Source organism: Aspergillus sclerotioniger, assembly GCF_003184525.1.
Source record: "Aspergillus sclerotioniger CBS 115572 chromosome Unknown BO94scaffold_29, whole genome shotgun sequence".
Lineage (NCBI taxonomy): Eukaryota > Fungi > Ascomycota > Eurotiomycetes > Eurotiales > Aspergillaceae > Aspergillus > Aspergillus sclerotioniger.
This window is the reverse complement of record NW_020291019.1, coordinates 1-15,487: the sequence shown is the minus strand read 5'-3', so window position 1 is coordinate 15,487 and position 15,487 is coordinate 1. Positions and strand designations below refer to the sequence as shown.

Sequence of the window (15,487 nt, the reverse complement as noted above, 5' to 3'; positions counted from 1 at the left end):
TTCTTCACCCCATCGCGCCAGGAACGGCACCACTGCTTGTAAATATGCCGTCACGACGTGCAGCCTGCGAGGCCTGCAGGAGGGCCAAGCTATCCTGCGATAATAAACGGCCGGCCTGTACTCGGTGCAAGAAGAGCAACCGAGCGGGCCTCTGCATCTACCGTGCTTCTCCCTTCAAAAGGAGACCAGGGCCAAGCCCACCATTGCCCAGAAGGCTACAGTCAGAGTAAGCTCGACCTGGAGCGACAGACTGTGCAGTCCCCAATTAATGGCCTGTAGTGATCCATCCCCAGGTCCTTCAACACTATCAGGTCTGGCCCGACCCAATCCGTACCCGAACCCGGGGTACCTGGGCTCATCGAGCCATACCACCATCTTCGATCACATCTCGCAAGATTGCACCTCAACTCCTGGGTTGCTTGATACTACTGATACGGGAATGTCGTTGTTGCCATATCCTCCGATAACTGATGAGCATGTCCTCCTCCAAGGGGCCAATGCTCTGCGACTCCTCTTGGATGAATACCGATTGACCGTCATGAGAGACCTTGTTCAATTCTGGCTTGCAAAAGGGACGAATCTAGCCCTCGCAGAATCATTGGTAGAAGTATGCAGCGAAAGCGTAGTCCAATTCTTCACGTCGGTGTCCCAAGATGAACACTGGCATTTGGACTGTGCCAGGCTTCTGTTGCATAATTCCACGCAGCCATTGAGATTCCATTCCGATACCCGCTTCTCGGAGTGGGTGTCCCAATTTTCGGACGCCAGATTACGATGGGAGACCCTTGGGATCTTCTTCCTTGCTGTCAGTCGGGCCACCATCGATGTCGCTGCCTTCCCGCAGCTTTATGTGACTCGCGAGGCAAATTGTGCTTTGCGCAAGCTTTGTACCAAGCTAAGCGACCATGCCTTGGAGATTGTATTGTCTCTGGACTGCCTGAATGATCTCCAACTGGTTCTGCAATACGAAAATTTTATCATGCACTCTTTCGTGGATGGCGACCACAGTAAGCCATTTGCTCTCCAACCTCCCTGGACTTGGAATGGCTGATCCCGGTGATAGGTTATCATGCCTGGCGCAGGATTGCAGATGTCATTTCGTCCATCTTTGCCTTGGGGTATCATGACGACATTGATGCGAAGCCCGACACCCCTGATTTCCTCACACAGTTACGGAAAACCGCATTTGCCCGGGTATATTCCGCGGACAAGAATGTCGCGATCTTTCTAGGCCGACCACCACGCATGACGAAACGATTCTCCACCTTCCAGATCCCTGCTAGTTTTGCTGACCCAAGGGCGGACTGCTTCGCATGGGACCCAGATGGCAAAGCGAGCTACAGGGCAGAGACACGATGGTCGGCGTTGTGCGCGTCGCTAAAAGAAGAGGTCCTGGAACTGGCTCGGGATAAGAATCATGAGATGAATGCACAGCGTATTGGGTATCCAACCACTGTCCCCTCGTGTGTGAAACATAGCGCTTATCAAAGTAGTGCAATTCAGATCCAAGCCGAGACACAGTGGCAAGCCCTTCCGACTCATTTCCAGCTAGAGGGCGGTCTTACCGATCATGACCAGGTTTCATCCTTTGAGAGAGACTTCCTGATTAGTGTCCGACTCAACCATCTTCATGTCCTATTTCTGCTTCGCCCCCTGATGCTCAACACCCTTTCGGAACCGGACTCCTCGATTATCACAGTGGCCGGTGAAATGCTGGCGCTGGTGGTCGAGGCGATCGTCGTTCGAGAGCAATTAACCAACTCCGGAACAAGTCTTACCTGGAAAGTACGTGATGCACCATGACTCATGTCCAATTCCCAAAAGCAGGGTCTAACACCAGTGTTTCAGATCGTTCATTATGGTCTTCCCGCTGCTGGTATGATGCTACTCGCAATGCTCAAACAAGGCAATGCCTCAATGCCAGCTGGACTGTCCAGAGCAAAGGTACTACAGGATCTGAGCGTCTTCGTGGTGGAAATCCAGAAAGGAACCATCGTGATGAGGGGAGATCCAATCTATGTTTTGCTATCAAAGGCAACCCGAACTATCCAGAAGTTGCTGGAGTCATTTCATTCCGGATCAACAGAGTATGAGATGAAAGGAGGTTGCGCCAATGTAAATATAGGGGATGACTGGGGAGTTACATTGGGTCAAGATCTATGGGATTTCGATACCGGATTCTGGGACAGCTTGGTAGACCATGCCTCGCCTGCTATCCTGGATCACAGTTTGACAGCTTCGCAGGCCTAGGAACCTGATGCAAACTCCCGCTTCACAACATCTGCAAAAATCTTCACCCCCTCTTCTAAATCCTCTCTAGCAGCAGCAGCAAAGGTCATACGGAAATGTAGTGTTTTGAGGGGAGGTCTGTTGCAGCCAAACAAGGAGCCTGGTGTAGTTTGTACGCCCTCCATGAGAGCCTGTGACCCAATTCCGGTTTCAATCTCTGCAATATGAGAGTGGGGGTCCTCCTGAACCATCGACTTCTGGAATCGGGGATGCTTCTGCCAGTCTAGACTGATCCAGAGAAACATGCCGTACGTTGGTGCCACCCACGAACAGATCTGCTGGGGTAGGTATCGGTCGCAAGCATCCAGAAGGATGTCTCGACGGACGCGGTATTCCAGTGAAAGGCTGTCCAGCCAGTTGAGAAACCCCTGATGACCCCAGCACTCATCGAGGAGCTTCCATGTCATCCATTGGGAGGGACCTGCGACAGCCACCGTGCTGACATCCTGGTAGCCAACGAACTTATCGATGATTTGGGCACTGGCAGTGACCCAACCGACGCGTAGCCCCGGAGCAAGGATCTTGGATGTCGAATCTATGCGTACCACGCGCCCAGACCCATCGATGGACAAGTACGACGGAAGACGAGTGTTCTGGTCTGCTTCTTCAGTGCGGCTTCCAGTTCGAAGGAAGTAATAGGGATCATCTTCGATGATTATGAGGTCATGTTCTTCGGCGATTTGGTAGATCTTCCGTCTTCGCTCGAGAGATTGGGTGGCACCAGTCGGATTTTGACCCGAAGGTATCGTATAGAAGAGTCTAGGCTTAGGTCCTCGTGAAGGATCCCATACACTCAGAATGTGTTGCAAGTCATCTGCCCTCGGCCCTTCTTCATCCATTGGAACCCCGTGGATGTGAAGACCAAGCTGACGGGCCCCTTCCAGCGCGCCCGGGTAGGTGTACGCTTCCATCAGGATGTTATCGCCTCGGTTGCAAAATATCCGATACGCCATTTCCAAGGCAGAGGTGGCACCGGTTGTGAGGCAAACCCCCCAATCGGCGTAGGGGGGATCATGAACAATCTCCATATGCTCAGTGATGAACCGAAGGAGATGCGGCGACCCAGCAGCGCTTCCATAATTCAGCGCCAAGGACAGGTTGTAATCGGCGCCCTGCTTCGATGCAGTCTTCATGAGCAGTGCTTCTGGGCTGTCCTGAGCCGCGGGTCTTTGTAGTGTCGGCTGCATTGCTTTGAAGATGAGAGAGTTCCAAGGGTAAAAGTCTGGAGTCGGTCGGCCTGTCCCAAGAGGAATTATCTTTCGGTTGCTGGCCAGGCTGGCTGACTTTTTCATAGCCGAGCCCAGAAACCCGGCACTTTCAAAGCTGAAGTGGTGGGCTAATGATCTAGCGCTTGGCTTTCTCCGCGCATGGGATGATTTGAAGGCATCTGCAGAGACGCTGGCTCCGGTTGTGGTGGGCAGAGGTGCTGAGCCAGCGCGGAGAGACTGCACATCGGCCACGGTGAGGGGAGCCATGATGATTAAAGGAGAGCTGAAGGGATACACTGGCAAATGAGTCGGACCAGCAGGGTATTTAACTATTCATCGGACCTCCCTCTACACTCGGGGAAGTTTTCGGTGTAGTCGGAGAACAGCTATCATGTCATATACATCGATGACTCGATCAATCGGAGAAAGCAACAGTGAGATGCTCGGGGTAATCGGATCGGAGTAAAGGGGACTCTCGCCGATAACAGCCAGTACAAATAGTGAACCACAACCTCATGCAATTTGTTATACTCTGCCTTGCTTCATCATCTTCTTCACTTCCACTTCCGCATCAACCTCTTTCAATCATGACACACACTCAACCTTCTTCGGGCACAATCAAAATTGCAGAGTATCTTCTCGCAAGACTCCAACAACTGGGCATCCGGTCAATCTTTGGAGTGCCTGGTGATTACAACCTCCGGTTACTGGACTTTGTTGAACCCGCCGGGCTGCATTGGATTGGGAATTGCAACGAACTGAATGCCGCCTATGCGGCAGATGCATACGCCCGAGTGAACGGTCTCTCGGCTCTGATCACGACCTACGGAGTTGGCGAACTATCGGCCATCAATGGCATTGCGGGGGCCTTTACCGAAAAGGCCGGCATCATCCATATCGTTGGGACCCCGGCGCGCGACCTGCAATTGGCACGGAAGAAAGTGCATCATACCCTCGCCGACGGCGATTACCGCCACTTTGCAACGATGGCATCGCATGTCACCATAGCCCAGGCGAATCTCATGGATCCATCTACTGTCCCGGAACAGATTGATTGGACACTCCAACAGGCCATGATCTACAGCCAACCCGTCTATATCGAGTTGCCGGACGACATGGTGGATGTCACCATCAGTGCCTCTAGACTATCGACGCCTATTTCGGTCCCTGAACGCCTGGCATGCCCGGACGAACCGCTACAAGAAGTTCTGGAACGTATTTACAAAGCCCAGCAGCCACTCATCCTGGTTGACGGAGAATGCGGATCGATGCGGATTCTTGACGAAGTCGATGAGCTGGCCAAGATCACTGGCTGGCCTACATGGACGACTGTCTTTGGAAAGGGACTAGTGAATGAAGAACTCCTGAATGTTTACGGGCATTACAATGGTTCTCTGGGTAGCAAGGCATGGCAGGCCTACTTCGACTCGGCAGATCTGATCATCGCGCTTGGGCCCCATTACACCGACACCAATACCTACAATTTCACAACCATCCCACGGGACGAGGTTTCCATTTTGCTCTCTAAGGCTATGGTCCAGATTGGCTCCAGGCGCTATCGTGACATCCCCGACGGTTTTCTGTTCAGACTACTCAGGCGCCTGGACAAGGATAGGGTGCCCAAAGTGCAAGCCCCTCCTAGAAGCACTGCCACTGAAAACCGAAACATGATCGATCATGACACAGCTTTGGTCCAGAAGACCTTTTATTCCTACGTCAACAGAGCATTCCGCCCAGGCGACCTGATTCTCACCGAAACCGGTACGGCCGCTCACGGTGGAAGGCAGTTTAAACTTCCTCCCCAGTCACGTCTCTTCGGACCGGCAACATGGCTATCCATCGGGTATATGTTACCAGCAACCCTGGGTGCCGCAGTTGCCAAGCGCGAGTTAAGTGAGAATGCCAACGCCCGTGCCATTCTGTTCATCGGAGATGGCAGCCTCCAGATGAGTGTACAGGAGATCAGTACTATTATCAAGGAAAAGCTCAACGTCATCATCTTTATCATTAACAATGGAGGATATACTATCGAGCGTGCAATCCATGGAAGGAAGCAGTCCTACAATGACATCGCTTCCTGGAGACACCAGCACACTATCGCCTTCTTTGGGGGTACAGAGGAGCAATCTGCCAACAGTTTCAGCGCAAGAACCTACGCCGAGCTTGACAGAATCCTGGAGGATGATCGCATTCAAAAGGGAAGCGGGTTGAGAGTGGTGGAGGTGTTTATGGGGCAGGAAGATGTCGAAGGAGCTTTGTTAAAACTGATGGAGGATCAGATCTCAGCGGAACAGCCGTAGAACCGACCGTTTGTGCCTTAAATGTGTTACATAACGAGACTCTTACATACCGCGATTGCCCTGACTCATTCAGGGTGAAATATAGAGACAATGAGCCGATAATCCTATTGCCTTGATGGGGTCAATCGCACCGGGATGTCGGCATCCTCCTTCAGGCCCTCCCAGCGGCTCTTATACACCCGGCCCTCCTTCATCACTCCGAGGACACAATCCTCCGGCCGATCAAAGATGGTAACATCTTCTAACGGGTTCCTATTGAGGACAAGGATGTCCGCCCAAAATCCCTCCTTGATCTGACCGATCAATCCTTGTTGCCCCACCATCTTGGCTGGGTTGATGGTTGCGCTCTGTAGAACGGCCAGCGGACTGAGAATCTGGGCCCTGAGCGCAAACTCCCCCGTCTGTGCCAAACCCAGAGGACCAAGTAGATCGCTTCCGTAGCAGATGGTCACGCCCGCGTCGGATGCGATTTTGAGGCTGCGCAGGCCGGCGGTCAGAACTTCGGTGTTCTTGGCCTGGCCATTGGCGGGCAGATAGCCTCGCCAACGAGCCGAATCCATCTCGGCGTAGGATATCAGGGTCGGGGTCAAGTAGATGCCCCGGGCAGCCATGATGTCCGCGACCTCCTCGGTGATGAAATTGCCGTGTTCGATCCCTTTGACGCCATTTTCGATACAATGCATGATGGCTTTCGGGGTATAGGCATGTGCGGTCACATAGGTGCCGGCGTTATCGGCACATTCCACCATGGCCCGGATCTCCGACCCAGTGAACTGCAGTTGATCCAACCGGTCTGTCGGGGTTGAAACACCCCCGGAGCCCATGATCTTAATGAAATCAGCGCCCGAACGAATCTCCTCCCGGACGGCCGTCATGCATTCCGGGACGCCGTTGCAAATGCGCCCGAGGCCATTGGTATGTCCTCCACAACATTGTACGTGGTCGTGGGCGCTGCGAATATCTCCGTGCCCCCCTGATTGCGACAGGGCATGACCGGCGATGAACAGCCGTGGGCCAGGAAACACGCCGTCTTCGATGGCCTGTTTGAAGGCCAGTTGGGCACCCCCGCAGTCCCGCACGCTGGTGAAGCCGCGGTGGAGCATCTGGGTGGCCACATACGGCTGTCGCAGGAGGGACACGTCGTTGAAATTGCCAAATGCCATGGAGAGGTTTTGAAACCCGGGCACGGCGACAAAATGCACATGTGCATCAAATAATCCGGGACAGATGTACCGGCCCTGGCAATCGACGGTCAGGCAGTCGGTCGGCAGCTTGTCGGGCGGAGTGGATAAGACTGCCGCAATCCTCCCCGCGCTGATCACCACATAGTGGTCTTTCTTGATGCTGCCAGTTCCCACATCGACAATGCAGGCCTTGGAGAGGAGATAGGCCCGAGGGGGTGAACGGAGCCAAGGTTGGATATCTGATGCGGATGCCATGTTGAGGTTGGGACAAAGTGGAGTAGAATTGAGATGAGTGATGAGAAGAAAGATGAGGGGAGGAGGGGTCATCGTGAGGAGGGGTCGGCACACCACCATTGGCTATCAGCATCCATCGGATAAGGCCTCGGCCAAGATTGACGATATACGTATCTTTTTTTCTCATTCATTCAATTACTTTTTCGGATCAAACGGATATGTTAGCACCATTCATATGTTATTGTCCGTGATAAGAATGGAATTGTGTGAGATACCAGCTAGCTCGCCTGGGGTGGCATTGAAAATATGCACACCGTGAAATACTAGGGCAGGGGAGAGCATGGTGTGGAATAAGCATACTTCGAAACGTCATTTCGCCTTCCGAAACCCGTACTTAGACTTCTATCATTGGTAGTGTGTTTATTATTACTGGTAGATCGATCATTTAAAATAATTAATCTGCTTCTCTCCGGTCAATACATATTATGCAAAGTGAGGCCCAAAACTTGCACGATCTGGCGAATTACAGATGAAAAGCTCTAGAATGCCATCAAAAAGCTTGGAAGTACTATGTAAAAACCCCATCCATGCCTTCCAATACTAGCGATGGCGCGAGTGCAGGCTGTTCTATCAGGCGCATGTCGAGGAATCTGGCTCCTCGCAGACGCCAGCTCTGGTAGAATGACTACTCGCTGGAGGAAGGGAAGCTTATAATTGCTACGGGGGTCTATACACCGGGCAGAAAAGTTCTTGTAATTGGCTCTTGCAGTAGTGGACCCATGAATGGGGAATTGACGGATATCGGGGGAGCAATTCATTGAAGAGTATCCGAAAAAGACGCGAGGATCGTATACTATGACATAGAACAAGTTCCAAGCAGCGACTCCCATGGCGCAAAGGTACCCTTAAATATTTATTTGTTCCGTAGAAAGCTCCTCACGAGCAGGGATATGAACAATGTCTTGTGGCTGAGAGATATTTTGGCAGGAGGATCCTTTGCACTAAATTTCGGATACTGACCGAACAGAGACGGAGGGAGGCTGAGTTAAGTCTCTGCTTTTATGATAAGTCCGTCAAACTTTATTGATTAACCGAATGTCATACTCGTGAAGGCGATAAGCATCGTCAAGACCTAGTCACCATGTAACATTTGCGTGGCGTAGTGACCAACGCCAGGCTACACCCGAAACGGAAGAGTCCACGTCAGCTGGATAAGCTCTTAGATAGGCCCCAATCCATAATATAAATCTTGCAGTCGTGCACTTAAAATGAGTCTGGATACTTGAGGCCCTGTAGGTTGCGTTGTCGTTGTCCTGGAGTAATCGGTCTGTCTGTGTCTCTGTGTGTGGTAGTGTGGTGATTGTGGTCCATCCCAGGCATAACACTGTGACAAAGTCATTCGGCCGAAAGCACATGTCCCCAGGCGAGCTGCTCAGGGGAACCGACAGCCGATGCCGTAGATAAGGATTTCTGCAGCCTTAAAACCTGAGATATAGCTAATTAGCTATAGAGTATAGAGCCTCAGCCCCGGTGCCAAGGACGCCTGTCTCCATGGGCCCCGCTTCGTCCGGACCCTCCTGCCTGGGGAAGTCTAGTCCCGTGGGTTAGTCCCGGCCTTCTAGTCATCCTATAGGCCGCAGCCTATTACCAGAAGTCTGCTAAGCATTCATCCACGTAATGCATCTGAACATCACCCGACCTGTATGTCTGTGAGTAGGGTCGGATAGTCGTTCTTTCAGCCATATCTGCAAATTTTATCATCACGCCAATTACTCTAACGTCAATGGAATACTGAGACTGAGAGGAATTTTCACTTCCCTCTTAGAGATATTGAATCGAGGATAGAAAGAAGATACAATGCTGTTGTCTATTACTGGGGCGAGGCATCTTCTGTTTACCAAGTGCTTCCATGGCTATGGGACCCATTTATACGAGGAATGCTTGCAGAAGTGGGCCAGTGTTTGAATACTAGTACTGCTTCCTTCAGCCTCCAAATCCTGCGATATTGCACCACTGCAAGGAACCTTGGCTCCACCATTCCCTTCACCCGACAGATGATAGTTCAAAACGCGAGCCCCAACAGAAGAGACAAAGACATAAATACCTCGATGGTCTCTTCTGTTCCACGACAGAGCATTTCAACCAAAACCGTCATCGAATCCTCCATTTCATGTTGGTATCTCCCATTTGTTGTGCTTCTTGCGCCTTCATATCTTGACACAGGCTTATAGAGCTCAAGCAGACAACAAGCATACCACCAAGACCGAGAGCCCAAAACAGTACCATGCGCGTCCAAATATTGACAGCCTTGCTCGCCGGTGCCACCGCCTGGTCGCATGTTGCAGCTGCAGCAGAGAATAGCACAGTTTACGGACCGGGTGCACTGAGCATAGACGTCGCGACGAGTTTCCTGGATTGTCTGAACACCACTGGCACAGACTACCGGCTCTTCGTCGATGACGGCTGGACTGTCGTGCTTCCGGTCGGCAACCGCACGATCGAACTTGAAGCTACGGACGGGGCGCTCTACAACTGCCTGACAATGCCGGAGATCATGTCCGGGATGCAAGTTGCCGCTGAAGACACCACCGAGTTGGATGAAGCACACCATAGCAGCATCCTCGCCGATACGGCCTCCTACGCCTGGCTCGTCGCCCAGGGCGCGCAAGGCAAACAGGTGGTGGGAAGCCGGGCGGCCTCCAGCAGTAGCAGCAGCAGCTCGGAGGACGATGGGCTCGCGCGACGGGCGGATGGCCTGCAAAAACGCACGCACTACCACTACTATGCCTATCTGTCGGATTACTCGTCCTGTGCCAACGAGGATCTTTATGTCCGGTTCGGTAGCACCTGCTACAACCACGCGTCCGCCTACGCCAGTGTGCAATTCGACAACGCCTTTTCCAGCAAGATCTTGACGATGAAGATCTGGCCCCATCACAACTGCTCCAAGGGGAACCTGAGGCAGTTTACCGTCGGGCCCAATTCAGTGAGCAGCTGCCATACGAGGACGACCTATTCTTACCACGGTCACTATAAGACCTGCAGTTGCTAGAGGAATCCCGTGTTCACCACCTGGAAGGTTGAAAGGGGGCTGCGGAATTAGATGTACCTAATTAATATGCTTATTCTTGCTCGGATCACCTATCACACCATATAATACTTGACGGAATTTATTGCCTCTTCACCTTTAGATGTGAAATGAAAGTCTGTATGGCTTCTATGACTGAAAAACATGTTGTTTGCCGTCTTTGAAGGATCGCGGCAAGCCCCGAGGTAAGCGGCTGTGCATATCCGGCTTTAGTTCGGAGTCCGGTGGTGCTTATGCATCCCACCGTCAAGTCGGATATACAGCTACGGTGGATCGGTCTACGAGAAATCTGAGATATTCCTGCGGCTGATCGCTTGTCGATCTCCGACAAAGTCCGGATATCTAGACTATATATTTGAAGCAATCTTGGTAGTTATTGTTCCCTGTTCCTAATCAACGAGTAACTCACGCACAACCATACCGCAAATCCCCCTGCTTAAAGATAGGATGTCTCGCACAATCAAGAACGTGGCTATTGCTGGGGTAAGATAAAATCAAAAGATTACATGTCCTAGGTTAACCAGCTGGTAGGCTAGCGGCAATGTTGGAGCCCGAGTCCTGAGTGCATTAATAGACCTGAAGTTCAACGTGACCGTGCTTACTCGCAGTTCCAAATCCTTCCCTTCCACAGTTCAGGTGAAGGTGGTTAACTTTGATTCCCTGGAATCTTTATCCGCTGCCATCGCCGGACAAGACGCGGTTATCGATACTACCTTCTCTCTGGAGATTGAAACACCACTCCGCCTGATTCACGCGGCGGCGGAGAATGGCGTTTACCGCTTGTCTGTGAGCCCTACATTTCACAACCCGTTAACATTAGCTAATCCTCTCTTTCCACCCTTGTCCAGTATAACTAGCGACTTCGGACTCGATCCTGACCTCCCAGGTGTTCACGATATGCCCGTTTTCGCCCGGAAGAAAGCTTCATACGAGGCCGTGAAGAGACATGCTGCTGAGAATCGTTTGACATACACCCTGGTCGCCTGCGGTGCCTTTCTCGATTGGGGTATCTCCTCGGGATTTGCAGGGCTGGACATGAAGGGAAAAAAAGCTTTCATCTTTGGTGATGGAAACAATGTTGTTCCATGGACGACAATAGATGAGGTTGGTGTAGCCACTGCCCATGTGCTTTTGCATCCGCAAGAAACATTGAACCGCCCCGTCTATGTTCATTCCGTGTTCATGTCGCAGAATCAACTTCTTGCCACCTCAAAGGCAATTCTAGGAGCTGACGGGTGGGAGACCACCTATAATGACATGGATCAACTATTCAAAAATGCGTTGGCAGATCTCGAGGCCGGCAACATCAGTACTTCAACCTTCGAAGTACAAATCCAGTACTGCCTAGCCACTAAAGCGCTTGCACATCCCTGGGCAAGAGATGACAATCTTCTTTTGGGACTGAAGGGCTGGGAGATGGAGAAGGTGGAAGGGCTGGTTCAGACAATTGTCCAAGAAGCAGCGCAAAGCTGAGAATATCGTTCCTCCTCGAAAACAGACCAATGTGATAAGTGAACTACAGTCAATGAAGATACCATGTTCTTCTCAATTCAACGAATGCATCTTGCAATCTAGAATACTGACGCCAATAGAATTCTCTGTTCCAGATATCACTAAAAGACTCTGTCATAAATCCCCTCGATAAATTTTCTGAGTGGATCTTGGAAAAGTAAGCGGTCTAGTAAACATGTTATGTGAGGATTACGTAGAAGCCAATCCGGCCTAGCAAGAAGCAGGCCAGTGTGTCTGTAGAAACCCCATCCCACTACTGTGTTAATCTAGGATAGAAGGAGTTTGCAGCTAGAAGCCTCCGCCTCTACTCTTCTATAGTACTTCCCTGTAATGCTTCTCCTCAAAAATAGAGTTCCAGACTATGCACCACTATCTAGAGTCTGCATACAGAGCCAGGCAAGCTACAGTGGAAGGTCCCACAGTTTCCCTTTATGAGTGCAATTAAGACGGTATCGGCGGAACATGCAGTGTAAAAAACATTTACCACTTACTAATGCACTGTGCAGCCTCGCCCTTATCTTAACTCCCCCCCACCTCAGCATATCTGCGGCTTATGATTCGTTCAAAAAAGCAGGGACCTCGGCCCGGATAGAGCGGGTAGTCAACAGACACCAATTGGACTGACATCTACGTCTACGCTGGGCTGAACGAGGAAAGGGGCATCTGACCACCTGCATGATTAGCAAGAGTTGGCGGCGCTCGGACCGCATCTGGGATTAAGGCAGTAAGCAGCCTTGTCAGCCGCATTTACGCTGCCCCGCCCCCCAATGGTGGTGGTGACCATGCCTGGCAACTACTATTTATGGGGCTTTATTCCCCTCAATCTACCTCGATGCCGTATTTATCAAAGCAGACAAACACATACAGGGCACGCCATCTAATATGGCACATAACAACCCCGAAAGCGAGAGCCAACTGTCGCTTCTGGCACCAAAAGGCTCAGATGGCCAATCAGCGGAAAAGATTGCACCAAAGCCAAGGAAGAAGGGGCCGTCATTTAGAAGGGATATACAAGGCTGGTTATGGGATTTCTGCGGCGTGGCTCTTGCTGGAGGTACCCTCGGCGCCATCATTGTGATCTTGGTCAGGTATGATGGACGTCGCCAGCCGGAATGGAGTAACATCTCCCTGAATTCGGCGATTTCCTGGCTCAGCACTCTCGCCAAAGCATGCATCCTCTATGCGGTTAGCGAAAGCCTAGGCCAGCTGAAATGGGTCTGGTTTGCTCAGCGGAGCCGACCACTGTCTAACCTGGGGGATTTTGATTCTGCAAGTCGAGGAGTCCGGGGAAGTGCTCTGCTCTTGTGGGCGTTGAAGGGCCGGTAAGTGATTGACCGAAACTCTCTGAAACCCCGGGGGTTCTGACCGCGGCGTAGTCACTTTGCAGTCCTAGGCAGCATGACGGTCCTCATGGCATTGGCCTTCGAGCCGTTCATCCAAAACTCGGTACAATACGTTTCTCGCTCCATCGAGGACCGCTTTCAAGTCTCTTTACTCGGAAAAACAGTGCAGTACAATACTGTTGGGCCACTGATGGGAGGGGATCGTATGTGTGCCATCAACCGCCCTAAAGCCACCGCTATTCTACAGCATTGACTAATGATCAACTCCCCCTGAAGTCTACTACGTGGATCCTGTCCTCAAAGCCAACATCTACAGCTCCCTGACAAACCAAGACTCGACGCGCCCATGGGCAGTCCCGCAGTACACCTGCCCGACGGGCAACTGTACCTGGGATGCAATGGCCAGCTTGGGCTTTGAGTCGCGATGTACCAACATTACCTCCTACCTCCATCGGAACTGCACATCCTTGAGTGATACCAACTCCACGAACAATGCCCTATATAACTGTAGCATATCTCTCCCCAGCAATCTGGGCCTCTGGTATATTGCCAACGGAGACGCCGCAACATTGTCAGTGATTGCACCGGAGTCACCAGAAGTAGGGCTCGGATACCGGGGAACACCCTTTGAGGTGGTGCAATACATCCTCGCCGCGGGAACCAACGCCAACGGCACCGGCGGCAGCGGCATCTCCTCCACTCTCACCGAGACCAGCCTCTTCACAGCCACTGAGTGCGCCCTGGTGCCTATCGTACAACTCTTCAACGCCTCGGTCTCACTGAGCGTCTATCAAGAGAGCCAAATCGCCAACTGGACCGCCAACGAAACCGATTGGGCGGGTATCAGCATCACGCCGGTTATCCCCTCAGACACAGGCCCCTTCTCCCCGGAATTGAATCAGACATTTGGATTTGGAGACGAGGCATGGGTTGCCACTTCATATTATATCAATAACCTCTTCGCCGGGCGGGTAGTGGCCGCATCAGACTCTTTTGAGTTCATCTCCGCTGCGATCACCTACGCGGCCGGCGACACGCTCGAGGCCATCTTCTACGGCAACTTCACGGCAACCGGCTGCATGGCTGACGATCCGCTCACCTGCGCCATGGGCAACGTGGCGGCTGCGATGACCAAGACCATGCGTGATGACGCGTTCAGCACCGCGGTCGGCTTCGATAAAGACGAGGATGTTCACTCCCAGCAGGCTGTCGGACATACCCACGTCACAGTGTTGTTTGTTGAGATTCGGTGGGTATGGTTGGCGTTGCCAGTGGCTGTTTGGCTACTCGGGGCAGTCTCTTGCATTGGTGCGGCGTGGAAGAGTTACCGGGCAGGAACGCGGCCATGGATGACCAGCCCGCTACCACTGGTGCTGATGGAAAAGTGTTGGCAAGATAGGGATAGCAATGGGGAAGGGAACGGGGTGGAAATGGCAAACTTGAAGGCCTCCTCACCGGGCCAGGATCCTGAAACACATGCCCTTTTGGGAGGAGACGATTCTCTGAATGACTATGAGCACAGAGCTAGGCAAATCTCCGCTAAACTCGATATTGATAACGGTCGGTTTGCATTAGTTCGATAGTCTCTCGTTTCCAGGTTGTTCAAAGAAACCCTGACATCCCCTTTCCTTTCCACGCCCATGATGATGAAGATCAGCTTATCCTTACATATAGCTCCTCCAGAAAATTCTGTATGAGGACACTGATAGCTGATTAGACCATGCCATGATTGTAGTTTATATATAGGGGCAGAAGGTCATAATGTTCCAGGTGAAGTGTTTCTCGTAAATTAATGGATGAGTTATGCTCAACGCAAGACATTTCGATGTGATTACCGAACCATGGTAGTTCCAAAAGTATACGAAGTCTGCTAGTATAAGTGGTTTAGATTATTTTCCTCTGGCTGCCACGTTTATCACTACTACAATAAAAAGCAGAAGCACTGTTTCTGACAATCTAATCCTTATACTTTCAAGAATATGTATGACAGACTTCCAAGGCAAAAAGGAGGGAGAAGCTTAGATTTTCCTCCCAACTGTGATTTACGCCCTCGATCTCTCCCTGTCAAAGTGATAAGAATACCCCCTTTCCAACGCTAGATCCTAACAAGTGTGACCCGATGCTACAGCGATATCTACATCAGCTCCAATATCAATCAACCGATCCAGGACATCATCCCGAATTAATTCTTATCAGGGTTTATTAGGGTATTATTAGGGTTTATTAGGGTTTATATTAGGGTTTATTAGGGTTTATTAGGGTTTATTAGGGTTTATTAGGGTTTATTAGGGTTTATTAGGGTTTATTAGGGTTTATTAGGGTTTATTAG

The 15,487-nt window shown here is 51.4% G+C and overlaps 7 protein-coding genes across 7 annotated transcripts; 5 read left to right on the top strand and 2 right to left on the bottom strand.

The window, feature by feature from the left end:
- Positions 1-8: 8 nt before the first annotated feature.
- Positions 9-2,504, top strand: BO94DRAFT_209682 (fungal specific transcription factor domain-containing protein). The gene is made up of 4 exons (XM_025606148.1): positions 9-1,007; positions 1,064-1,442; positions 1,494-1,785; positions 1,849-2,504. Exons 1-4 carry the CDS (start codon positions 269-271, stop codon positions 2,248-2,250), a joined length of 1,812 nt encoding a protein of 603 aa, XP_025463823.1. The 5' UTR covers positions 9-268; the 3' UTR covers positions 2,251-2,504.
- On the bottom strand, positions 2,262-3,819 carry BO94DRAFT_499581 (aminotransferase-like domain-containing protein; the record flags this gene model as incomplete). The annotated part of the gene is made up of 1 exon (XM_025609384.1): positions 2,262-3,819. A coding segment is annotated over exon 1 (1,503 nt), but the record flags the coding sequence as incomplete, so codon positions are not given.
- A 265-nt stretch (positions 3,820-4,084) lies between these two features.
- On the top strand, positions 4,085-5,849 carry BO94DRAFT_605498 (alpha-keto acid decarboxylase family protein; the record flags this gene model as incomplete). The annotated part of the gene is made up of 1 exon (XM_025616493.1): positions 4,085-5,849. The coding sequence occupies one exon, from the start codon at positions 4,085-4,087 to the stop codon at positions 5,795-5,797; it is 1,713 nt and encodes a 570-aa protein (XP_025463821.1). The 3' UTR covers positions 5,798-5,849.
- BO94DRAFT_627217 (uncharacterized protein) lies at positions 5,520-7,236 on the bottom strand (the record flags this gene model as incomplete). Its single annotated transcript, XM_025617400.1, has 1 exon — positions 5,520-7,236. One exon carries the CDS (start codon positions 7,234-7,236, stop codon positions 5,902-5,904), a length of 1,335 nt encoding a protein of 444 aa, XP_025463820.1. The 3' UTR covers positions 5,520-5,901.
- A 2,263-nt stretch (positions 7,237-9,499) lies between these two features.
- Positions 9,500-10,267, top strand: BO94DRAFT_549462 (uncharacterized protein; the record flags this gene model as incomplete). Its single annotated transcript, XM_025613448.1, has 1 exon — positions 9,500-10,267. The coding sequence occupies one exon, from the start codon at positions 9,500-9,502 to the stop codon at positions 10,265-10,267; it is 768 nt and encodes a 255-aa protein (XP_025463819.1).
- Positions 10,268-10,750: 483 nt separating this feature from the next.
- On the top strand, positions 10,751-11,801 carry BO94DRAFT_605487 (aromatic alcohol reductase; the record flags this gene model as incomplete). Its single annotated transcript, XM_025616492.1, has 3 exons — positions 10,751-10,786; positions 10,835-11,085; positions 11,152-11,801. The coding sequence occupies 3 exons, from the start codon at positions 10,751-10,753 to the stop codon at positions 11,774-11,776; spliced, it is 912 nt and encodes a 303-aa protein (XP_025463818.1). The 3' UTR covers positions 11,777-11,801.
- Positions 11,802-12,666: 865 nt separating this feature from the next.
- BO94DRAFT_568556 (DUF3176 domain-containing protein) lies at positions 12,667-14,928 on the top strand. Its single transcript, XM_025614689.1, has 4 exons — positions 12,667-12,834; positions 12,904-13,137; positions 13,192-13,361; positions 13,435-14,928. Exons 1-4 carry the CDS (start codon positions 12,698-12,700, stop codon positions 14,739-14,741), a joined length of 1,848 nt encoding a protein of 615 aa, XP_025463817.1. The 5' UTR covers positions 12,667-12,697; the 3' UTR covers positions 14,742-14,928.
- Positions 14,929-15,487: the final 559 nt, after the last annotated feature.